The sequence below is a fragment of the Stegodyphus dumicola genome, chromosome X1, assembly GCF_044657685.1.
Source record: "Stegodyphus dumicola isolate Sdum_Otavi_A_Nest chromosome X1, ASM4465768v1".
In the NCBI taxonomy this organism is placed as follows: Eukaryota; Metazoa; Arthropoda; class Arachnida; order Araneae; family Eresidae; genus Stegodyphus; species Stegodyphus dumicola.
In genome coordinates, this window is record NC_140780.1 from 253974043 (window position 1) to 254001223 (window position 27181).

Sequence of the window (27181 nt, forward strand, 5' to 3'; positions counted from 1 at the left end):
TTACAGACTTCATGTCAAGCACCTCACTTATGTCGCATTCACTATCCGCAACCACAACGCTCTGACAATGTTGGAAAAGCTACAATGAAACTGCAGAAAAGCGATAAATTTGTTTGCTTATTTGTGCTGATAATGCCATCCTCACTGTAATTTTCAAAACTTTCTATGGTGGAACTAAAAAACTAAGCCCTTGTCCCCTTTTATAGACACACTCACTGAGAATCTCGGAGAATGCAATCCAACTGTGGATTTCGATAACGTCTGCAACCAACTCATAGCGTGCCGTAAGATAGCATGTCGACAAACATTTCGAACAAAAAAAGACTCACACATGTACGGGTTTTTCTTGGAGGTCTGACACCTTATTTACGGATCGCAGAAATTTACGAAAGCTCAGAAGACAAGCACAAGCAACAACTGACCCTGCTACTCATCGTGACGTGACCTATTTCTTAACTATAAAAAATCACAAGCCGCTTTTAAGCGAAAAATTGCAACTGCCAAGCAAGATTCCGCGCAGCAATTTCGCACAAAAATAGTTTATACTTATGGGATAGTTTTCGAAATCGCCACAGATAAGATCTTCAGGCCCACACAATTCAGAAATTATATTCACAATATTAATTCAAAAATGAAATTACATATAAATTGGATAAAAGGACATTCGAATATTTATGGAAATGAAGCAGCAGATTCTGCTGCTAAGGAAGCATGCTATAATACAGATATTGATATCACGGTTCCTTTATCTCTTAATTATATTAAGAGTGTACTACATGACAAGATTCTCCACACATGGCAACAAAGATGGCATTATGACAAAACTGGACGAAAGGTTTATAAAATATTTCCTGTTGTCAAAGAGCAAAGATTAAGTTACAATAGATTGCTAAATCAATTGATAACAGGACATGGCCAATTTCCAGAATATCTAAAAAGGTTTCATGGGAAAGATATTCATTGCCGATGTGGTCAGGATGCATCTGGAGCATCTAATGGACATTACATTTGGGACTGTGCCTTAACGAAGGAAATTAGAGGAGAATATTTTCGAAATATATCTATAAATAATGAAAAATATCTATATAGCAATAATAAAGCTAAATTAGGACTTATAAAAATTATTACCAATTTGAATAATTATGTATATTTCGATCCTTTTGTTTAATTGCTTAAATTTTTGAGTTGAATTGCATAAATTATAATGTAATTTGTATACATACAATGTATAATTTACTGAAAACTGTAAATGCTTATTGTTCGTTAAGCTAGGCAATATTTGTATTTTATAATTGTTGTTTAGGTTAGCAATTGTCTTGAGTTCAATTTAGTCATTTTATGTTAAGAAATAGGTGGTTTCTATTCTGAATGAAGGTCGAGATGACCCGTTGGCGACGCCGACACATCTCCAGCGGAGGATGAGTTTTTGGATAAGTAGTCCTTATTCTGTTGTAGTGTTTATCCAGTTATCTTTCAGTTTGTTTCTTTTAAATTGCCGGTTGTGCCAATTTTGGCGGTACGGCTTATTTTCTTAGATTAGATTAGATTAGGCCCACATTTCTACGAGCAGAAATGCTCCCAATGGCTGAGTCCTTCGATAGCGATATTCATACTCGTCAACTAGCTAAGTAATCGTTGTATAAACCTTTTTTAATTTTTTATATTCATTTACTTGTTGATTATTTATATTTACATTTATATATATTCATTTTATTTATATTATTTCTTTCCTCATTTATTTTATTTTTTGTTTCTATTTTTATTTTTAATTTCCCCCTTAATTTTTTTTGTTTTAATTTTTATTTATTTATTTATTTATTGTTTATTATATTAAGAATTTGTAAAATTTAATCAGCAACTTTGTTTTTACTATACCAAGTACCAACTTATAACTCTGATTTATATGTAGCATATGAATGCGAATTGTCTTTGTTTATGAAATACTGCTACTATATGTAGTCTCTGTTAAAAAAAAGTACAGCCCTACCCTCGTGGTAGCGGCTGCTGGATTATACTTGACCTCCTGTTGAGCAGGTATTATTCTGTTTGGTATACACCTTAGGTCAGAAGCCTGCTCAGTGGTGATAAATAAATAAATAAATAAATGCGTTGAAGTCCTTCGTTTTCCTTTACAACTTAACTGCACAAAAGCATTTTCTTCAAATTAATAAATTAACTGATTCTCAAAACCTGGAGTATTCCGGGAGAACACTACGTCTCCTAAACTTCAATTAATGTCTCAGAAAAGTTTCTTCTATCAGCTGCTTTCGAGCCTGAGCCCTAGAAGTGGCCGAGTGGTTATGACTACTGAATGATGTGAGTTTTACCCGGGCTCTATCCCAAGCGAACAGGCTCATTGCCTGGTTAGTTTTCGTATTTTTCTCCATGTGTAACGTAAGCATGACTCAGTTCCTTTTAAAGAAAGTCTTCCACGAAGTCCTCCCTTCCGCCTCTTTCCTGGGTAATAGTTCTCATGTGCTTTGCCATATTCCAGTAGCCTATCTATTGAGGTAGACTTCCGTTCCACAGTTATTATACCAATGGTGGTATAGAAAATGTAACAATAAAAGTGTTAAAAAAAACAGTTTTAAAAGTTTTCTGCAAAGAAAACTAAAGATCGAATAAATATTTGGTTTCCACTTATAAAAATAAGCTCATTACCTTGAACTTTATAATCGAGAGGAGCATATTTGCACCTATAAAAGTACCAAATAACATATGCTGAAAACGGTGCTCACTTCTGATGGATCTTTCTTCTTTCTAATTCCAACACCAAATACAATAAATATTTATATATTCAAAAATATGTGTCATTAGGATGAGTATGAGTCATTAGAATTTTTGAAGTAGATGACTTAAAAAATGAGCAGTGTGTGCGCCGAGCGTGCTAACCGTTACACTACGAAGGCAAGCTGGAAAGAGGGAGAAAATACCTCCCTTTACTGGAATATGGCAAACCACAGTGGCCACCTGTTTTTCGAAGGGAGAGTGAGGATTGGGAAACTCAATCACTAAATCTTAGTGTTAAAGAATCATCATCCACCACTTTTTTTTTTTTTTTTTTTTTTTTTTTTTAAGTTCTGGTGCCACTGTAGAGTTTTTACGTTTTTTCAGTGTTAGAAAACGGAAGAAATGAACAATGCCCTTGCCGAAACTCAAACCTGAACCTCTCGAATACGTACCGAGAGTGCGAAGCGTTACACCACGAAGTCATGCTGGATGGAAGGTAAAAACTACCTTATAAATAAAATAAATTTCTTTTTTATATGATTTCAAAAATTAAGGAATTACGTGATAAATTAAAAGAATAGATTGGAAAAGGGAAACTTTTAAATTTTTAGCATATCCGTAAACAAAAGTGTTGCAATGAAAACAAAAAATTATGAAACTGCAATATTGTATTGAATAAGTTTATTTTCAAACTTCATCTAAATCTAGAAGAATTATTTGTAAATTCATAACACAAGTATAATGAAACATAGTGTGGTCAACTGGAATATTAATTAATCATTGCATTGAAGCGATTTATTTAGAAAGAGTGAAATAGTGTACAAATTTCTGAAAACTGTGTCATGCATGATCACATTCTAATAGATACAGCAGGATCCAAACAAAGAAATTTTAACTGGTTTGCAAACTTCAAGCTTTACATAACATGGTAAGAGAAATCTACACGATTCCATAAGTTTCATGTCTTAAACCAGTAGTCTCAAACTGGCAGCCAATGTCCGTACGTGGCCGAAGAAACTTTATATGGCTCGCGAAGACATTGCAGTTATGTATTAGCTGCAAATACGGCGTTGCAAAGATTTTAAGATTTTAGTTCTTTGAATTCCGAGTTTATATCATTTTCATTTCCATCAAAAACAAACATGAACAATGCACCAGAAAATCTATAAATAGAGCTAATTAATTTACAATGTGATATAAATCTCATTCAAAGATTTGAAGGCACAGATTTTATTAAACTTTTATTCATACTTGTCGAAAAATAAATAAGCTCAGTTACGAATTTTGGAACTAAGAATGATCTCTTTGTTTGGGAATGCATTTATACGTGAACAGGTTTTTTTCGCTGTTGAAAATTAATAAGAAGAGAACCCGATGCACCGATGGGCGTACACAACTCGTGTTGAAGAAAATTTCTTGTTACTCCTCTCCAAGGTCTTTATTAGAACTGAAACGCAATTTAGTGTTAAGCTATAGTAAGAAATAAAGAGGTTTATAATTATTTACATACAAGCATTTGTATCTTTATTTCTGAGCCGAATAAAAGTTTAGTAAATATAAGAAAGAGATTCCGCCTAGGCAGAAAAGTGGTTAATGACTCTAACTGCCCTTCCGAAGGGCCTGGGTTCGAATCCCGTAGAAGGCATGCATGTAATTTGTTCGTCCTTGCATCGGAGGCAACGGTGACCTACCTGCTATGTGCCTCCATAATAAAGAGAACACCGCTTCCAACCACAGTAGCGGCCAGCACCTTTAAACATCTAAGAGCCTGCCATTGGAAAAAAAAAAAAAAATAAGAGACTGGATTATTGTTATTTATTCTCAAGTTTACCTACAATGGATAAATGTTTTCCGAAAATTTAAAAATTTTTCTTAATGTCTTCATTTTTAGTTTAAATTAAAGTAAGTTATTTAAAGATGAACTAAAAAAGTTAGACTTATTTGATAGAAATGTTAGTCTATTTTAATTTGATATTTAGCTTTCGATATACAGGATGATCATAAAAATCTTTCCCTACCTATAAACCCCGTAGCGGCATATCTGCTCAAAGAATCGAAATAAAATTTCAGATATTATTATTTGAAGGTAAGCGCTCGAGATTGCGATGATTTAAAACAGTAGTGATCTCTCTGGTACGGAGACAATGAAAACATTTCTAAATTTTCGAATGACAACACAACTGTTTTCCTGCTTAAACTCATCAGCGCATTTAAAAACCATAAACGAGGTTGAAACGAAACACGTATGAAAAATTGCCACCGCAAAACATTTGCAAAGAAGAGCATTGTAAAGGATAATAAAATAGACAAGAGGGGGGGAAAATTTATCGGAATTACAAGATTTCAACAAACCCACATTTGCAGATGATAACACATTGCGTGCAGGAGATTGTTGACAACAATGGCAAACGTGACATCGTATAAGTTTAAGTTTTATGGCATCATTCAGTTCTGACAAGTTTAGTAGATTTGATGAGTATACCTCAGATTTCTTATAAACCAGTACTAGAAATCCATCGGAATGAGGTTGGGGTTTGCGGTAGCCATGAAACTGCAAAGTTACGGAAGATGACTCTATCTCCAAAGTGTTGCTGCAGAACTTACCGGAAACATATGACGACGTGTGGAAAAGCATCATCTGACATCCAAACACTGTCATTAACGACATTTCGCTGCTGTAATTCTGGAACATAGTTGTATACCGAGAACTTGTGATGGACCTCCTTTTCATACCTGTGAAAGTGACCTTTTCGAAGAAGTAAGGACTAAGAACGAATGTTCTTTCCATGCAGCACGATACAATCACTTCAGCTTCGTGTAAAGGCGCTGGTACCACATCATGAGGATTTTCGTCAGCTCAGGGAACATGATTTTTGGAGTTTACGTTCCCAGTTAAAGAGAAATGCGTAGTATTCACAGCGGCCACCTGTTTTCTTAGCCATATGTGATGAGAACAAAATTCGCAAAGTCGACACGTTGTTGCTGGTCTCCAAGTTGCAACATGTGAGGGTTGCAACATCAATCGATAAGGAAATATCTGCAAAACAGAGCATAGAAGTTTGAAGCGTGTGGTTTTTCCATACATCCAAATCGCGGGTAATACTTCTTGTAGTATGGCAATGGACGTGCAGTAATCATATTATGCATTTCCGCAACAACTTCAACAGGACCACATAATCGTTCGGATCACGGTCTGTCACATGTGCATCCAGGTTCTTCAAATTTTTTTACTAGTACGTAAGTTTTTATATCGTCTTAGCTTCTGATTTCACTGATGAACTCATACTGCTTCGACAACATTTTCCGGGTTAAGATAAAACAGATATGTCAATTTAACTCCTTATTTCCCTGTAAGTTGTTAGCATGCCCGAACACCTAACTAAAGAAAGAATTTTCCCACAGGGCTTATTAAATGTTTCCCACAATTAATATTTTGCGCGTAGTGTTCAGCGATGTAGTTCTTTTACTGTCTATCTCTGTGAATTATGCAAGGTGCGTCAATGCGCTTTCTCTTTTTGTTGTCATTGGTCCTTTACAATGCTCTTCTTTGCAAATGTTACTAGAGGTACGCTATTATAGAGGTACGCTAGCGATTTTCGCCATACGTGTTCATATATGGTTCCATAAATGGTTATATACTGAGGATGTCATAGTTCCATATATGGTTTTTCAGTCTACGCGGGAAAAAATTGAATGTTCTTATTCGAAAATTTCAAAATGTTTTCACTGTAACTGTAACTATGACAGCTCTATTCTTTTAAATCATTACATCCCCGCAAATAACAATACCAGAAACTTCATTTCGGTTGGTTGAGCGGATAGGCCGCTAGTTATTCTTATAATCGGGGAAGTTTTTTATGACCCCCGTACTTGAATTACGATGTTTAACCAACAGAAATCTTTCACTCATACCAATCTTTAGATTTCAGGTAGAAAATAATTACAAATATGATATTTTTACCTTTTCGGTATTATTATTATCGCTTATAAAAGTCTTGATAAATATTTAGTGAGTGAAATTTAAAACTTACATAAAATGCTTTTGGCTTTGTTAATAGTATTTACAGATTGTGCCTTCGGCTGCATGCAATTTAAGTTTGAGATCACTATCTTACAGGATCAAATGAATATTAGCATACTTAATGAAAACTAGAATTGGTTTAAGAAATCTCACTGATAGTGAAAAATGATATCAGTACGACAGTACAAAAGAGTACTGTCGTACTGATATCATTGGCATGAACTCCATTGGCATGAAATATGTGCTAACTGAAAATAGTTCAGTTTAAAAAGTCCTTTAATTTATGCTTTTCAGACTTCCTGCTACTCGCAAGGATCCGGTGTTAGCTGAATAAGAATGATGAGGTATGTAAGCAAGGTGCCAATAACCTAAAAAGAACAAAGTGAATAGAGAATTATTCAAACATAAGATCTATAAACGTCTATAAAACATCTCTATGCAAGCAGTTAAAATGAGTTATGCTGGAAGCTGTTACAGTCACATCATTATTAAAATTATGTTACAAAATTTATGGAAAACATTTTAAAATAACACTGTATTTAAAAGCGTTGCATTTGCGACTTCTAATGTTAAAGAAAATCTAATGGTAGAAATCATTGCTTTCGCATCGAGGTTTACTACTCGTACTACGAAGAAAATTTTCTCAAATAATGAATGATTTCTTTCTCCTTCTATATGAGATTAATTTCAGCACACTTATTTGTAATTACAATTTCTAAGAATTCATCATTTTATAAGGTATTTCTCCCGCCTTCCTAGCGAGCCCTCATAGTGTAGTGGTTCTGCACGCTGGACCGGTATTCGGGCGGCTGGGTGGTTCGATTCCCGGCGAAGGCGATTGCTGATTTTTCAATTCTACTACTTCCAAAAAATATACCTAATATCTCTACAATTTCTATTAAGAATTTGAATCATTACCAGGTAAAATTTAGCGGGCGGCTGGAATATTTTTGTAGAATTGGTTTACAAAACTGCCATTTTGTTATATTACATACGAAAGTTTTAAGACTGCAGAGTTTAGGCGGAGTACATATATATTTAAAAATGCGAGATGGCTGTTCCAAGTTATAAGCTTTATTTAACTTCACTGAAACTAAAAATAAGTAACCTTAAGCAAGTTTAATGTTTATTTTTCTAGAAATGTGAACTACCTCTCTTACAGATGAGTAAATGAGCTCTCTTACAGATGTGTAAATGAGCTCTTATAGCAGCCCGATATACAAAATTTTAACGTTAATCATTTTTGAGTTATGCAAGGTACATACATACATACATACATTACAGATGTATAAACGAAATTTAGTATCAGTAAATAGTAGGAGTGCTCAGAATAACCTAAATGATCATTAATTTGCCTATAATTTCAGTTTATTTTTTTAAAATCTTTTATCGGAATGCTAGGCTCTAGTATCATATCTAAACATTTTAAAAACGATGTGAAGGTTCTTACTGTTGCGAGAAAAGCTTTGGACAGAGACATGAATTCGTATGCAGTTAGAGTCACAGGAAAATACTTCTCTTTCAAGAGAAGCTCTTCAATCTGAAACAGTAAATGGAAATTACCCAAACTTACAACAACAAGAGCATAATAATAAGTAATAATAATGATCAGTACAAAAGCAGAAACTAAAATGACAGGAGATATCTACTAGCATAAAATTGTACTCTACCCTAATTTTAGTATCAAGTATGTAAGATCTAGTCTTCTTTGCTATCATACACTGCTATTAGACTTACTTGAAAGTCTGTTTAAGTCTGTTTACTTCTGGTTAAGACTAGAAGATGAATACGCCTAAGGAAGTGTTTAAAAGTCCCTTTTTATTGAACTCAATTCTGTACAAACGGCACGATCTTATGTGCTTACAATTTCACCATCCTCTTGTTGTGAGGAAGTTAATGGTAACAAATTAAATTCAAAGGTAAGCTAGTAGTTCAAGACTACACAAATTAATTTAAACTAGCAGGTTGATTCATAAACCTACACCGTGATAGTATTTTAAACTTCGGAGGCGAAGTCGAGCTTCAGAATTCAAACATCTGATAGAAATAACAATATGATCACTTAACAGCGAAAACACGCTCTGACTAAACTTTTAGCAGCTTCACTCTCGTTCACCTAATTCATTTACATCCTGGCGAGGAAACGCGAGAGAAACAAGGCAAAGAAATTAAAATAACTATTAGTAAAAATAATATAAACCTTATAAATACAGTATTATAAATGAAACAAAAAAGAGAAGATGAAGTAGGCATAAAAATAATATTATTTTTACCTTAATATAATAAAATAATATTATTTCTATATTTTATTAACGATAATAGTGTTACTTTTCTCACCCGTAAATTGGAGCTATTTACGTCTTAAAACTTTTATCATCTTCCAAACTGTTATTCAGAATATATGTAATATGTCTTTATTATACATAAGAAATTTGATTAAACTAGAATTTTCCAAGTGATCTGTATCAAAAATTGGAAGTGGCTTCTCTCTAGTCTGAATATCCCTGTCAACTAGAGCAGCAGAATATTTATATTTTTTTAAGGAGGGAAACCGATGTTATATTTTTCCTCGAAATGCATTAAGGATCACTCAAGGCAAGCTGAAAATGACATAAAAAATTTCAAATTTTGAAATTAAATATCAATCATTATATTTCATTCAACTATTTTGACTGTTGTATTATTCCTCTTTGGGTAAATCAAAAGTGCACGAAGTCTCCCATTGGCAGAGTCAGTATCGTTAGGAGGAGGATGAGCATGACCCACATGTTGAGTAGCAGAGTTAAATCGATGAACTGTATGGTGAGTAGTTTCATTTTCAGTTTCAAGTACAGTCAATGTCTGCGATTGCTAAACTTTTTGCTCCGGATGAATTTGATGTGGTTAATCGTTCGTTGAAATGTTTTCTTTACTTTTATTTGGAGTATGCTTAGTAGGGGAAGATTAGACCGATTGATCAATTATAGATCTCTTATCAAAAGAGAACAATGCTGCATATTTAAAATTATCCAATTTCTTTTTAAATTGTCCTTTCAGTCTTTGTGGAATAACTGCTTTAGCTCCTTCCTTTCATTTTAGTAGAAAACGTATGTACATACAGAAGCCATGGGAAAAACAACCCTTTTGAATCCCTTTTACAATCCGTTTTGGAAAACAGAGTCCTTTATTCTGTCCGCACAATCAGATGTCATGCAAAGAAAATCGTCCAAAGGGATTCGAGAACGTTCAAAATGAATATTTATGTTGAAATGTGATACCTGAAAGTTTTCGCGAATACAATACTTCCTTTACTTTGTACAAGGAAGTAAAAATTAATTTTTATTTCACTCTGAATAAAACTGTTTTAATATTTTGTTCATTAAGAGTAATTCTGTTTTATATCTCATATATCTGGAAGCAATAAAGATACCAAAAGTGATTTTTGTTTATGGTTTGCTTTCAGTGTGTATGAGAAATCCCTGCTCTGTAAGCCTTTTTTCTTTAACAAAAGTATTCAACCAGTTTTTAAACTCCCAAAATAATGATAAATTTTTCACGCAAAGAATATATCACTTAAAAACTAATTTTCCTAGCAGTATAGAATAAAATTACAGGTTAAAGGTAATATTGAAGGAGGATTTCAGGGTGCAGTTTACAAGGATGCAATCAAATTTTGATGTATTCAGTTCTGTCTTAAAAGGTTTTATTGACTAATTAATAAATAACATTATCGACAGAATAATTTATATATTAGATAATTAATAAGTTATATATTGTTTTATTAATAATTTAATACTTTTAATAACAAATATTACAGTCTCACATAAGTTAATTATTTTAATTTTTTTGACAAATTTTATTAATATTGTATTTAACTTATGCGAAATTTCTTACTTTTAACAAATTCATTATTAAGCTATGTGATGAATTTAAAAGATTTCTATTTTTCTTTGCAAATTCAAATTAAAAATGCATTTCGATGTAATTTATATTTAACTGACTAATAGCATAATTTAAGTATATATTTATTTCCGTTAAAAAGGGGTATCGCTTTAGTAACCAGTCAAGTAATTTCAGAAGAAGCTCTGATCCTCTGACCCTTTTTGATACCAATCCTTGATGTAATCGCAATGGGATTTGAATTTCAGAATGAGATTGTAGGTTGTAACTTAGATTAAAATTTTTCTAAAGAATCGTAGTTAAGAACATTTTTTGATAATCGCACTCTTTAAAATTTATTTATGATCAATTATTTTTTGCCTGTTTTGTTTCAGATTTCAACATCTTTTCCATGTGTACACAAGCACTATCCCAATTCTCTGGGTTACTTGTAATCTCAGTAATAGGGAGAAAAACGTCTGTAGCATTTATAATTTTCTGTCATGTGGTTAGCTATATGCTTTTCTTCCTCCTTTTTTTTCGGGGGGGGGGGTATGCATTTATTGAGAATATATTTGCAAAGTTTTTTTACAGCACATTTTCTGTATGTATATTAAGTATACATATAAAAAAACAAATCAGCTGCACTCAAATCTGCAAAGAATACACCCCCCCCCAAAGAGCTAATGATTGAAAATTGTACTCTAAACTTACATGCTACATATATAGAAACCAGGACATATAGGCCATGTAACAAGTTTATGGTGCGCTCTGGTAGATTAGCTTTTATTGCATTTTCTTATGGAGATCATTATTTCCTTACGAGTAAATAAAAAATCAGAATTTTTAGTAGGCTTGTACCAATTCTAGCATGATTTGGTATCAAGCAATGAAAATTATTTTGTTTAATATTTGCATCGGTACGGAATCCTTAAAAGGAAAAGGCACGTTGACTGAAATATTTCTTCGATGCGTTTCTGTGCCAAAGGCTTTGAGCCAGTTTTGTTGTTGAGAGTTTTTTTTGTTTTTTTTACGTTATACACGTTACGCTTTAGACTAAAACATCTGTTTCAATCTATTAGCTATTATTAGCATAGTATTTTTCTCCGCAACATGCAACATGAAGCAAGTATAATAACACTTTTGTTAGACTAAAATGCAAAAGAGGGTTTTATATTCTGGGTAATATCAGTGGATTTTAGTATATTTATAATACAATTAACTGTGCTCCTTAAACAGAAATCGTGACTGATATGATGTGGGTATTTCACGATTTTTCTGAAACAAAGTTGTTTACTGAATCTTGTAACGGATTAAATATGTTTATTTTCTTACCTGTTCCAATATTTGAATACTGAAGAACTCGAATACGTTGTTTTTCTAGCTCTCCGTCATGCACAAATTTGAATATGTACTTTTAGCCCTGTGTACTTAGAATGCATTCAATGAAGTATTGCTTCTCGGAAAGCTATTTGCATTTAGGTTCATTAAGATCAACGTGTTTGTCTCCTTTTGGGACATTTTGCTCAATAAACTTGTAAGTTTCTTTGGTGTTTTTGTTGAAACAAAAAAGCAATACTTTGCACTGGTGAGAGTTGCAAGGAAGAATGGTCTTTCTGGGAACATGATTTTGATGAACGTGAGGCTATAAAAAAGGGCCCACGAAAATATAATTGTCAAGTTTATATTGATTTATTTTATAAACAATAGAAGAATAAGAGAATTAAAGAACAAGTGGATAAATCTTTCAAACTAATTCTGCCTTATTTGATGTTAGAATATAAAATTTTAAATAAAATGTTCATAGCTTTGATTTACGTGTAAGATATACCTTTGGCAATGTATTTCTTATAAAATGTCCTACTACATTTTTATAAATAATAATTTAGAGTTTAACCTTCTAACTTTTACCTGTCTTTTTACATTTAATGAATAACATTGACTAAATCTCAGTAATCTCAAAAATCTTAACTATTTTTTGACTTGCTTATAGAAAAATTAAATAAACATAAGGTAATGGAAAAAGAACTTCATTTTTTTACTATGCAGCCATAAGCATACTGCTCATCCAGAAATTATTCCATAACAATAAACGTATGACCTGTTGCTGAAAATTAGTACTGATAACAACATAAATAGTTAGTAATTTGAAAGGTAAAATGGGTTCAGGTAATGCTATTGTACGGTAATTTATTTCAGTGTTACACGGACGTATCTTAGTTGTCTCAGCTTCATTCGTCTTTTATTCTAATTTCAAGCCATCCCTCCACATTTGCTTGTCTCCCTCTTTTGCAATATTATTTAGCAATGCAGTATAAATGGACAAGAAATGTGACTGATATTTCTTCTGTCTATAGTACTAATCATATTTATAATACATTTAATTATCATCCATTCTGGAAATCAAGAATATTTGCTTACTTTCAGTGCGAAAACAAACTATATTTTGCTTTTATTTATCGGATTTTCAATAACAGATTTCTGCTTAAAAAGTATTTTTTTCGCAAAATAGCGAAATTAAAAAAAAAATACCAGTTAATCTTGATTTTTCTTTTTCAATTAGACAGCAGGAATTTTCGGAAAGTACAACACAGGAAGCTAAATAATGTACAGCTTACAAATCAATTCAGACTGCATAGATCTACTTGCTTTTTGAGAACATGAGACATTCTGAAGTTTGATTATGAGTCAGAGAGTTTTCCTGATTCATAATTTTAACCTATGTATAACCTATTATTCACCCTATGTATAAGTTCTATCACCACAGAGTTTAATTCAAGCATATTAATTATCCCATATTTTTTTTTTTTTTTTTAGTTTTCTTCCTTCCGAGGAGTGCACGGTCATGTTCTTAGTTTTGAAAGAAAAAAAAAAAAAAAAACTCGAACAAACATAGGAGAATAATTAAAAACATTAACGAACCTTAACCGAAATTATTTTGTTTTTTTTAACAAACATACATTCTTTATTATCATTTTTATTTCTATGATCCGAATCAGCAGATTCGGACACTTAATTTTCATTTTCCGAAGTTTACTGAAAATGCTTTACAAAGAAGATCTGCCAAACCTGTGCTCAGAGATTGGTTTGGAAAATGTACATGCAGTTTTGTACATTTAAAACGAACGTAATCTAAAAACATAGATACAATAACAGACCACCTTATGCCATTTGCAGAAAACATTAGAGGACAGAATTGGGTCTACCAGCATGAAAATGCTCTCATTCATACCCCTGTTACTGTCATTGTTCTTTTGTGGCCAACAATGATCTCCAATCTTAACCCGATCTAGAATGTGTAGGGTATTATGCATCGGAGAGTTTAAGAGGTTGGAAAGCAGTTTTCTTCCGTGAATGCCTTAAAAGCAACATCGAGAGTGCATGGTACAATGTAGAACCAGAGTAATTACAAAACTTTGTTCCTTCGATGGACAGACACATATTCGACGTCATACGGAATAATGGGGAGACTTTGACGTATTAAGTAATTTAAAATTGATCACAAATTGTTAAAACATCAATAAACTTTTGGGACGCATATTCTTCTGTGTTTTTATTTGTTCTAAAATACCATTTCTATTTTAGTTAAATATTTACTGAAAATGCATGTCGTGTGTGATGTAAATAAACAGATTTTCATTCGGTGTTTGTGCTCCTTTCCATTTTTCTAACACACGTAATATATAGTACTTGAGTTTATAAACTTTTGAGACAGACTTTAATTAGTCTAATAACAAATATCTAACAATGTTTAATATCAGTTTGTTGCTGCTCTAAAAAGAATATTTAATAGGCCATACAAGAAACTCATATGGTGTCTACATTAGATTTTTCATACATGCGACATGCGACGGAGGACGTGGGCACCACCCCTCTACCAATACGGTAAAGATTTTTCATACAGTAAGAGGGACTGGCATTTCTAGTCATCAAAGCACCCCTTGTAGAGGTTGTTGTTGTTGTTGGTCTGACAGTAACATCAGAACAAGCCCACGAAATACATCTTGGCAAGGCCAGCAACATTGAGCCTGTCGTTCACAAGAGCCTTGAGGTGACAGTACAATTCTGCTCAATTCCGCCCCTAATTTTCATGAAGAGAATCCGGGGGAACGAGTCCAAGGGTCTCCCACCCCTATTTCTTTACCAACAACTTCTTAAGAGGACTTTCGGCTCGCCGCATATTTAGAGTGGCTCCATGCCGCACAGACACTATACATTTACAAACATCCAACCCTTGACCTTCGGTACCGCACTCAGCGTCGGTAACCACTATCTCTCTGTAGCGGCTTTGCAGAGATACATCTTGCAAATTTCGCTTTCAGATGTGTTTCGAATGGGATTGTTTGCTGACGTTTTATTTCTTTTCTGCCTACATGTAACACAAATTCTTTTACGGCCTTCGGTTTTTCTTCGTTTATGAATATGACGGGTGGGTTCAAATGACGCTGATGTGCTCTTTCTATGCGAGAATGCATTTGCTAATTCTTGTATGAGTTTCAGCTTGAAATCGGACAAAGTTTTCAATTTTCTTTGATGGGAATAAGTTGTAGTAAGCTGAATTATATAGGCATTGTTGATGATGATGTCCAAAAGAAACCACAGCACATGCATCCGTCATTTGGATGACTTTCTGGCAGCTGTATAATATTTACATCGTTGATCTGTCAGATGTACTCCTCTCATGTGCGTATTATATATTACTAATGAAAGTGAGCAAAGGACTTCAGTTTTCTGAGAGCGCAGAAATCTATTTTTGTGTACCCAAGACGTGTACAACTAATTTGAAATTGGGATTTTCATGTTTAATTAATATTTTTAATTAAACAATTTTAATTTAACTCAATTTTAATATTTAACTGCTTTCTGTTCGGAATGACAGTTCCGCAAGAATAAAATTTAGATTTCAGTAAGTCAACCATCCGTTGAACGCTAGTAAAACAGATCGGTTAAAATAGAGTTCATGACGCTTGTTTGTTAAGGATTTTGTCAAATGTGTGACAACCTCGTACCCCAATCCTTTGTTTTCACTCACAATTTTATTTCGTTTTACCCCATAGAGTGCATAATTTACAGTATAACCCAAACGAGATTTCCGATAACATCTAAATTTCAAGCCGCGCTTATTTGGTTTTAAAAGCATAGACTGTACAATTCCTAAACATCCTTTGAGTTTACCATAGCTCTATCAACAGAAAGTTGTTCATGCGGCTTAAAATAATTTAAACCCCCGTTTCATACGAGAAATAATAGGCTGTAATGTTTTTAAAAAAAATAAAAGTGTTCATCGTTTTTCTTTACTTCCTGTTTTCTCTCGGAGATATGAAAATAATGTCTAATTTTCAAAATACTCCATCTACACATTAATTTCTTCATCACTTCCTTGCCAAGTACAGAATTCTGGGACCAATAATCATTCACTCTAGGTAAGCGCATAATGCTCCTTACTAAAATCACAATTATTAAAGCCCGTATCTCATTTGCGGAGGTTATAGGCTGCCGTCTTCCCTTTCCAAAACCATGTTTTTTCGCAAAACCTTCTACATATTTATTTGTAATTACTTCGCAGAATTCATCGGGCACAAGAATAACCTCAATTAGATGATCCAGTTGGCAAATAATCAGATGTCTAGATAAGAAAGGAAAAAATTCAAACTCCATCTACTTTTTATTTATCGTGTTCCTCCAATTTGATTCGAAGGTATCATATGAAGAATCCAAATTTTCGTCACTTCCAAAAACAGATTCTTCTAAATGATAATTGTGTTGTTTCATCAATATATGTTTATATATCAATTAACTTATGTTTTGCATGTTCATCGCCTTCATCAAATTCAATGAAATCATATTCGTCTGTTTCTCCAAATAATTTCTTATTGAATTAATAGCTTACGTTTTCTAAACATTTTGAAATATAACGACAGAACAGCACAAAGACATTTTCACTATGTGAGGAACGAGTAAAATTAGCCATCTAGCCGTGAGTCATCCCCTGCGAGCGTTAACGCTAAACAAATGAGAGAGTAGGTGCATCCAAATAAGAGAGCTACTTAGTCGCTTCGAAACGATGATTGGCATGCCATTTAACAGATCTCATGTACTAACTTGATAGGAAAACACCAGGTAGAAAATAAATGCCTTTTAATTCGGGCTACCGGCGGTTATCTGAATGCAAGGGCTACACAGGCGACTTGACTTCATTGTGAATCGCTATACATTCGCTGTTCTTAAATGAAAGTCTGCATATTCCCTTTTTTCTAAGATGAAAAAATAAGAGTACCAAATCCCACACGAATAATGTATGTTCTGGCATTTCCTTCAACCTTCTTTTTCTGAGAGATTCCGACGCGAATAGCCGAATTTGTACGCTGCCTTTCCCTTTCAGGTGCTTATTTACTAGACAGAGTGGTCAGAATGACTCATATGCTAAGTGCTTCGTGATCTGAATCACTAAAGTAACTCGGTTACTGACCTCTAGCAAAAGAAGTTTCATTATGCTAATCATGTGGAGGTAGAGGAGAACAAAAGTTACTGTTTCTTCCAGGAAGTTTTTAAACCTCCAACTAGCAATCCGCGATACATCTCTTGGCAAGGAAATGGGAAGCATTTAAACGTAAAATGTTTTGAAAGTTCCTTTAGATTGCATTGCTAGTGAATAGAGGCATTTTTTGCACATATGCTCTTGAGGATAAGTAATATGTGTATTAATTATCTTCAAACACGTAAGCAATTTCTAGTTAAGCTTGAACTCAAGCAGAAAATTCTTAGTTGTAGATGACCAAATTCTGGACTGAATTTGGAGAATTAGCACTCAGCTTTTGACTTTTATATATTTTACAACTAATCTGGGAGAGTGAATATTTTAGCATGGGATTAGAAAAGTTAGAATGTCAAACCGCTGTTTATAGCCTTTAAAACAGCAGTAAAGACTGTCCTTTACCGCTGTTGTAAAGCAAGGTTTTAGATTAAACCTGCCTTCCTCAACCCGCATGTATTCTGTGGAGAAGGCATTTTTTTGTTAGAATGTGTTTATCAGAAATTTTACAATAAACTGAGACCGTGTTTTTCTAGTATAATGCTGTATGTTTGCTAAGAAATAACATCCATTTTCTGAAGTTCATACATAAAGGTTGAGAAATCAGTTGTTTGGTAATAAAAGGATGATCATATTGTGATTACACACGCTTATTTAGCCCATGCCTAGTACTTCTGAATAGTAACTGGCTATGTCTGAAGACTTAGTTTGGCTAAGCAGCTGATAAAATAACCATAGCAACTGATTTTGGAAACTTTATTTAGCAACTTATTTAGGTGTAACGAAATGCAAACGCAGCAATGTACTTTAGGTAAATCTTTACCTATTTTGCGCAGAAAATAAACTTTATATAGGAAATAAACATTCAGTGATTTCATGCGGAGTCTCAACAAGATTCCGCAACAAGCTCGTTTATAAAGAAAATATTCTAAAACACATTGATAATAGATAAAACCGAAATCGTCACGTTTTATAATTTTTTGTAAATGGTCCCAACTACTTTAATTCCTCCATAAAGAGGAAAAAAGTATACTTCTCATTTATTTTATTTCAGTCGCGATATAAAGCTCTTAAATTTGCTGTTTAATTGCTCCGTGATATTTACAGTAGAATAAGCTGTCTAACTAAATCTTTCAATTATAAATCTTAGAATGAATTTGCGCAATGTACAGCAAACTTTTGAAAATAATTAAATAAATTTCAAAACTATTCGAGAAAGATAAAGCTGCATAAATATTTGAAGGCCAGTCTATTATTACCGTGAAACAAGTTAAATTAGTAAAACACTAATAAAAGAATAATACCATATTTAAAACAAAATTTACATTTCAAAGAAAACAATAAAAAAAGAAGGCATTTAGTATTGATTAAAACCAAAACAATAAAAATTTTATTAATCACCTTTGCTTAAAGCCTCAAACAGAAATTGGCAATGGAAAAGTGTTTTGAAGGCCTAAACCAAGTTGATTAATGAGAGACGATAAACATGTTTCATTCAAATGAACTCACTGAGACTTTAAACCGCTTTTAAATTAATTTCCTTCCCATACTCAATTTAGTTCAATAGTCTCATTAAATTCACTCCTTTTCCCGACATGTTTCCGTCCTCCATTAGTACAAAACTTACGTAATTGAAAAAAAAAATCATAGAAAAGGCCTAGAAATACTAAAGATAAAACTATCACAATATAAAAAAGAAAAAAAAGGTTACCATTTAAATTAATCGATTAATTTTCAAAATGAAAATAATATTGGTAGTCCTATTATAAAACCAAAAACAAGTGCGTGCTCAATTATGTAAATACAGGATAAACTTTTGTGAAATTAAAATCCTGTCAAATTAAAAGATGCAATTTTTGGAGGAAAAAAGAAAAAATATTTTACTCAGGGAACAATGAAACTATTGAACAAACCAAACTTACCCTTCTGTAAAAACGCGAAAGCCGGCATTATATAAGCACTGCAAAAATTCCGGACCCTGAAAAGGTTGTCAAAATCTCAAAAGAACCTTGAAAGAGTTTCTAGAAACTTTAAAAAGGCATTTACAACGAATAGAAAGGGACTTCAAATCATAAATAATCTCGCGCTTTCTTGTGAAAACATTGGATGCTTTTCCGGAAAAGGTGTCTGGGTTAGGGGGCGAGGCATTTTAATGGTAAAGGTAACAAGTGTCTATTATGGCGTCGCTTTTTGGTAACTTGCCCTAAAAGAGAAACTATCCAAGGTGGCTAAGTGACAAAATTTCTATTGAAAAACTCAGATGTAAAACTGGCCCCAAAGTAGAGGGAAAATGGAAAAAAGGGATGTGGGTTAGTAAAAGTAATTCTTCATGCAATCGAAATCTATGCTAAAACCCCATGCTAAAAACGTCTTAAGAAATCGAAGCAACCCTTTTTTTTTAATAGCAGAACACATCAGCCAGTAATTCTTTAGAGTACATAAAGAATATAATTCTGATCACAATAGCAAAATTCAAAGAGAACAGAGGAATTTAATGACACATATACATTAAATTATAAAACCACTCCCTAGTTACCTCCTTTTAAGGTTTGGGTAAATAATATCATGTATACATCTTTATAAATTTATGATGAATATTTAGGGAATATAAAACACCTGAAGCTGTAAGGTATTTCTCCCGCTTTCTTGGCATGTCTTCCTGGTGTGATGGTCTGCACGCTGTGCGTGTATTCCAGAGGTCCGCGGTTAAACTCCCGGCGAAGGCTTTGCTAATTTTTCATCTTGCTTGCTCCAAAAAAGTACCTAATGTCTCTACAGTGGCGCCTGAACTAAGAGGGTGTTGGATGATGATTCTCCACATTTGGTGATTGGGTCCCCTAAAAACCCCAGTCGCCCTTTAAAAGGGGGGAGTATATAAAGTATTTCTCCCTTTCTTGGCATGCCTTCGTGGTGTGGTGGTCTCTAAGCTGGGCGCGTATTCCAGAGGTCCGTGATTCGATTCCCAGCGAAGGCGTTGCTAATTTTTCATTTTGCCTGCTTCCAAACATACCTAATGTCTCTACAAATCATATGAATTTCCTTCTTACTTTTATAAAATATATATTGTATTTGTATATATATATATATATATATATATATATATACTTACTGTTTGAAGAAGGTGTATTAGGTAGAGAGTATATGGCCATAACTGAGTGAAATGAACTGAAGAATTTACAAAAACGCACATAAACAAAGTTGCTTCAAAAATCTGTATCTGCGAATTAAACCAGGAATGGAAAAAGACCACAAAGATCCTTAAATGAACTCATCCTTAAGAAGGATAAGGAACGTACTTTTCATCATCTCAATTAAGAGGAACCAAAACTAAGGCCTTAATTAATAGTTCAAATACTACTTATTAATAGTTCAAATACTATTACTTACTCAAATACTACTTAATACTACTAATTTTTAAGATAATTTACGTTGAACGTCGTATGATTTCATTATTTACGTGCATCTGGAAGACATATTAACTGTTTTAAAACAAAATTTTATGTTTTGAGTGATGACGATTGTACAGTACTTCTGGAAAAGTAACTTCCGTGTGATTTTGTATTTGTTTCCTAATACTCTGAAATAAACTGCTGAAAATTCAGTTGATATTTTTTTGTATTAAAGAGGTGACTATTGTTCACAAATAAATGAAAATTTCCATAAATGACAAGAAAACATAAGCTATACGTGGCAAAATGAAGACCTGTTCTGTGATGGCCTTTCCACACTATTACTGTATAAACTGTTCTTTTAATTTTTTTGGATTTGTAAATATTACTTTTCCAAGTTCATGACTGTACCAGCGGAAATTGAACGGAAGTATGATCGTTCCGATTATGTGATTGCTTTTTATATACGGTTTCCATCGCGAGTGCTGCCCGACATCAAACCAGTGTGAAAAATTAGGTCTTTCTCCTTCATCTCGAGCTTAACTCTTAAAATCTGAAAAGCAAAGTCTTATATATATAATGAATGAACATGTTTCATTGTAGAAGATATTCGGAAGTTTGGGTACAAGTTTATTTCCTAATTTATTCTATACAAATATTGCGAGTTACAAAAGTTTTTTTAAATAAGTTAGAAGAATTTTATGAGAGCAGTTTCAATACTGGCGGGTGCGAAGGTTCTTCTAGTATAAAATTTAACTTCTTAGATAATTCCCATATATTAAAAATGCCAATCCGTAAAATGTTCGCAATGCTTTAATCGGTTAAATACAAAACAATCCCATACCTTAGCGTGGAAAAACCACGAGATATTATAAAACGAATTTATTAAATTCATTTTTCCCTGCCGAATACTAACACTATTCCGAATACTTTTGAAAAAGCATTTAGAGAACAGTGGCAAAATAAAAGTAACTGTTTAAATTTAGGAAGCAATCTTAAAATAAAATTAGCTGGTTTTGGCTACTGACGATTCTGTTTCAGGTAAAATAACATTTGTTATTAGATTTATACCTCGCGTAAGATAATATTACTCGAGAAGGTCTCTTTGAATTCTGCATCTAGAGATGCAGACTCCTTTTATTGTCCTTTGATAAGTTGAATTCCATTTGAAATCAATTTATCAAAGGATAATAATATTTTATTAAGAGGAATATTTGCTTCACGGCGACAAGACAAAATTTAGATTTTATATTTGTATAACCTTTCCACTCACAATACTCAAATTATTTTCATGAAATTCTGTACCTTATTTTCAGAAATTGTGTAATAGGAAGTACGTGCCTAAGATTAAAATTTAGGAAACGAAGCCAGCATTCACCATTTTTGACAGCTCTGTCTACAAACCAAACTTCCATGTTTCTTTTTACTTTCTTGTACGAAGTAAAGGGAGTATTGTAATCACGAAAAGTTCCAGGTACCATATTTCAACGAAAATATCCATTTTGACCGCTATTGAATGCAATTTAACGACGTTTTTGCGCCACATCATGTACGAAAGGACAGAATAAAGGCTTCTTTCCCCCCCCAAATGAATTATAAAATTGATTTAAAATGGATTCAGAAGAGATTTTTTTTTCATGGCATCAGTACGTACGTGCGTATATATCTCGCATAACTCAAAAAGGAGTAGCCTCAGAACGTTGAAATTTTGTATATAGGACTGTTATACCATGCATTTGTGCACCTCCCTGTTTGGTTCAAATCGGCCGCACCAAAAGTATATGTATATTATATATACCAACTCTGTTACTCAATGAGCTCAGGTTTTATTCTTATATGCCGGTAAATTGTAATTTTTTTTCCTTTAAGAATAAATGAATTGTGTTGTTCTTATCTTCTGGTTAAGGTTTTTATGCCTCTAGTTAATCTGCATGCAATATTTATAGAATTATCAACAATTTAAGAGTTGTTTAAGTGCGGCTAAGCCTAATTCTTTTACCATAGCAGCCATATTTGTTTACATTTGAAACTTAGCATAATAATGAATTAATTCTTTCTGCACCTTCAGTGTCTTTTTGCTGAGTCGGACCAAAAGAAACTTTTGCAAAGAAAAATCTGCCTTCTTACCTGCTGGCCGAATTGCTTGTTTTTGCGCAGAAACTGTAATTTTACTTGTAGAATCTTTCTTTCATTGTTTTAACTGTATTTGGTGTTTTATGTTTTTCTATATCTTTCAATTTTTAATGAAAATATTTTGAGTGTTTATGTATTTTTGCCTTACCGCGAAGTGAGAACTGAATTAATTGAATGAGCGATATGTCTGTAATGAAATTCGAGAAAATAAATTTATATGAAATGCAGGAAAAAATGCGTATTAAATATTCCGTACAAGGAAGTCATGTGGTATGCACATCAGCCTTTTTTCAAAAAACATAAAGGAAAAAAAAAAAAACTTTGACTAGAATAATGCATCTGTAAACAAAAGCAATTTTAAAGTTGCCTGCACATTAAAATGGTATTTAAAAAAAAAAAAAAAAAAAAAAAAAAAAAAAAAAAAAAAAGAAGAAGAAGAAGAAAACTTTCTTATTACCTGAAATTTCGCTTCTTCAGAGAAACTGTTATCTTCGCAAGAAGAGAAAATACTTGATAAGTTGTTCGACTGAAAAAGAAAGAAAAGGGCTAACGCTATACCACGATTCTAAGTAAAAGAATGGTAACACATGCAAATAACAGTGAATTTTGTTAAGCACAATGCATCAAGGTATATATCAGCATCAAGGTATATATTGCATTTATCAGCATCAAGGTATATATTGCTTTAAGGGTACTTCGGTAAGTTTTTTTTTATTTTAATAGTCTTTGAAATCAATTTTTGTAGCTGTTTTTAGTTTTTAACTGCTTTAGACTTTGAAAAGTATCCAGCCTGATAGTTAAAACTTCATATTACAATTTTTAAACAGTTTTTCAACTCAAAAGCGCAATTTCAGTGAATGAAACAAATGTTTAGATGTTTTCCTTTAAAATACGGAAAATTAAAACATTCAATTTAATCTAATTTTAAACCAGCCTCTAAACCTTTGGAAGTTCACGATCTTTTCCCATTCATTTGCATAACGTATTTTTTCGTAATTTGAATTGCCACGGTAAAATTTTTTCTTGATGAGTGGAAGAAAACCTTTTCTATATATGTAGACAAGAAATTAAACTGGAAGTAAAGTCAGAATTTATGATTCGATGGCATAATGGAATAATGTAAAAAAAAAATTAAACTTCGTTATTAGTTAAAAATTAAATTCCAAGAATTTTCTTTCAATTTAGTATAGAACTTGCATATCAGAATTTATCACTTACGCATATATTTAAGGGAAAGTAAGTTGAAATTTGATTAGGATATTTTGACTATTCGATAAAATTATTTTGAGGCAAAGATATACAGTTATGTTTAATTTTAACGTGATAAATTTACTTATTCATTAAAACTATTTAAGAAAATATTGCTTCAATTCTGAAGTAAAAAATATTCAAAGCAGCTCCCAAAATGTTTCGAAACACATACCTCTACGAAATTTCGCTTAAAGTTCATATAATTCAGCAGAAAAAAATTTTCCTTTGGTAAGAAAATTACCTTGTTTCCTATATACACATTATCTGCGAAAAAAAATTAGTGATGCTACACTTCTACCCACTTCACCCAAACTCTTCAGAAATTCCACGTAACGTACGACTTTGTTTTCGTCTTGCAAGAAATAAAAATTTCCAAAGCAAATGAAATCTGCTTCTTGTTTTTGAAGTACTGTGCACTGTATATTTATAAATTAAGCTCATGAGGATAACGATGAAACTACTTGTATACAATATATATATATATATATATATTTCAAACATTTTCCTCGTGTACGTCTGAAGGGGTTCTTTACATTCAGGTAAGAACAGAAATCCTCATTTATGTATTTATAAAAATAACCTAATTATTATCCAAATGAAACTGAAATAAATTTATCAAATATTATTACGCACAGGGTGTTTACACATTTTTAGAAAGATATCGCAGCCGTTTAATTAATGGTTAAAACATAAAGAGTACTTTTTTTTTTTGAATACTCGATTTGATAGTACTATTTCTGGGCTATAAGTCTGCATCGTGATTTCCATAATAGAAGGACTCCCAGTAAAACTTGCCGGAGTACTGATTTCCAATTTTCTTCCACTACTTTCCAGAGCTCATCAATCACGACGAGTTTGCGCTTAGATGTAGCTAGTTTCAAGAGACCAAAGGCACAATAGTCCGTAGGTGAAACGTCAGGAGGCTTTGCAGGGATACGTTGAAAATGTATGCATGCATTGCCCATATCTTTGAAATTCAATGGGATGAAGAAAAAGTATCAGTGACTGCTTTATACTCCAAGTATGACTGCATTGTTGCTTTGCTTGATGAAACTTCACTCTTTAAAACTCAATGGAATTAAGAAATGGAATTTCTTCTGCAAATATCGGACGTAAAATTTTCTCTTGATAGCACATGGAGGTGATTTTAACAATTTTCCCCCCAGTCTTCTTATTTTTAATTTCTGATTGTTAGAGATTGTTAGAGAATCTTGCAACAATCCTAAACTCCTTACTTTGCATTGATGGAACCAGGTTTGAACATTTTTCTCTTCTTTTTCGAAAATAGATAGATGTTGTAGTCATTAAGTTAAACCCATGCTTCATTAAGGGGCACAACTTATATCCATTTATCTCTTAATAAATAGTTTTCATACAGGGTTATAGAAATTGATCTGCGATGAACTACACGCCTCTGCAAAAGCTGTGAACATTATGTTTTTTCGCATTTTTAAGTTGTAAATGGTTTATTATTTTATTTTTTGTTGCTAAAGATGTATTTAAAATCGTTGCAATTGATTTCTGCGTTAGTGGACTTTCTCACGTTACCAACGATTTAACTTTAGAAACACTATGTGCTTTTTTTCGGGTACTCATCTGAGTCTTCTTCCATGTAAGAAGTAATGAGTGATGGTTTTTCTCTTCCCGATTAATAATTCTTGATAATTCCACAACGTTTTTTGTGTCATGCAATAGGAATATTTCTCTTCAAAAAGTCTCTCTTCAGCCTTCACTTCCCAGTTTTTTTACATGCGCCGTTTTAAAAGAAGAATAAATTTAAACGTACAGATTGTATTTGTGATTTCATATAACAAGCTATTGCCAGAAATTTTTATTCCGAAACATTCGCTTTTTCTTAATTTTTTTACCGAAATCTTTTTAAAAATGTGTAAACATTCTCTGCAATATCCTATTATTTTCGGATACATTAAGTTTCTTATTTCAAACTAAAAAATAAGATAATTGTTTCTCTGAATTACAGAGGAACTTATAATTAATATATGAACATATATTTAAAACATTTACTTCATCGATGAAATTTTGCCCCTTAAGTGAGAGTACAATTATTCTTGTTAAATGGAGTACTAGAAGAAATGGTGGCACCAGTTTGCTTTGCCAGCTCTTCAAGTAAGGCATGACATGGGACATCTGAGCCGCTTCGTAAGCAACCATTCCAGCTAAACAAGGCACAAAAGTCGCGAATACAAAAATGATTGGAGACAGTAGGCGATCGGCGTCTTCTGCTAAACTAGCTACCATTAGATGCGGTTCTAGCCAACTTCTGAGTTTTGAATAAGATATGATATCTGGATCTTCGAGAAGAAGCTTCAAATTATGACGAGATTTTCTCGAAAATGCGTTGCACGATTGTATGATCGTTATGATAAATATTTCTGTTAAAAGAGGGCCTAATGTATACAAAAATACTATACCTATTTGAGCAATAATAATCGAAGGGTATAGATTCGGTTGGATGTTAATAACAGCAGGATAAATAGCCGCAAACATCAGAAATGTTCTGTTAGAAGGAAAAGGCAAAGAATGATTGGAATCGAACAGATCCTTGGTGTGGTAACTATAAGCCGTTGCTTTCAAAATTGGGTTAAGTCCAGACCACAGGATGGCTAAGCCAAGAACTGTTTTTAATTTTAAATGCATTTTTGCTTTGATCAGATGAGATACTTTTCTTGTTTTTAATACAAATTTGGATATTTCAATTGAATGATACATCATTATGACTTGATATAGAATCCCAGTCATCATCATTGCAATTGGGAGCATTTCATTGACTATTTTGAACAAATTAGTCTCACGAGATGTGTCGTAAACAAAATAGCTGACAATTGACACAGTCAGCATTAAACACTGAAATGAAAGTACTGCTATTTGAAAAATTAACCAACTCCACTGTTCACACTGGGATTTTCGATGGCACATTTGCAGCTTGAAATAGCCTGTGAGTTTCAGACATTGCAATAAATCACTCCACATATCAAAATAAGCACTATCTTTCTTGAAATTACGCAACTCAGAAAAGAACAAATGACGTTTTCTCTTAGACGTTCCACGACTTGCTTTAACATTTTGATAAGGATACATTTTTAATCTGCATATTTTTCGGGCGTCACGCACTTGTCTGTAATTCTAAATTTTATTTCATCCCAACCTATCGAAAGATGGCGCTGTTCTACGGAAAACTTTCTCCGTTTTCATTGATTTTCTTGTAAGGACGCTAGCATTTTTCCGCAGCAAAAATTCACGCATGTT

General features: G+C 32.9%; 1 protein-coding gene across 1 annotated transcript; it reads right to left on the bottom strand.

The window, feature by feature from the left end:
• Positions 1-3377: 3377 nt before the first annotated feature.
• On the bottom strand, positions 3378-27034 carry LOC118188683 (uncharacterized). Its single transcript, XM_035359180.2, has 4 exons — positions 25940-27034; positions 23121-23189; positions 8202-8291; positions 3378-7119 (listed from the first exon to the last, which is right to left on the bottom strand). Exons 1-4 carry the CDS (start codon positions 27011-27013, stop codon positions 7054-7056), a joined length of 1299 nt encoding a protein of 432 aa, XP_035215071.2. The 5' UTR covers positions 27014-27034; the 3' UTR covers positions 3378-7053.
• Positions 27035-27181: the final 147 nt, after the last annotated feature.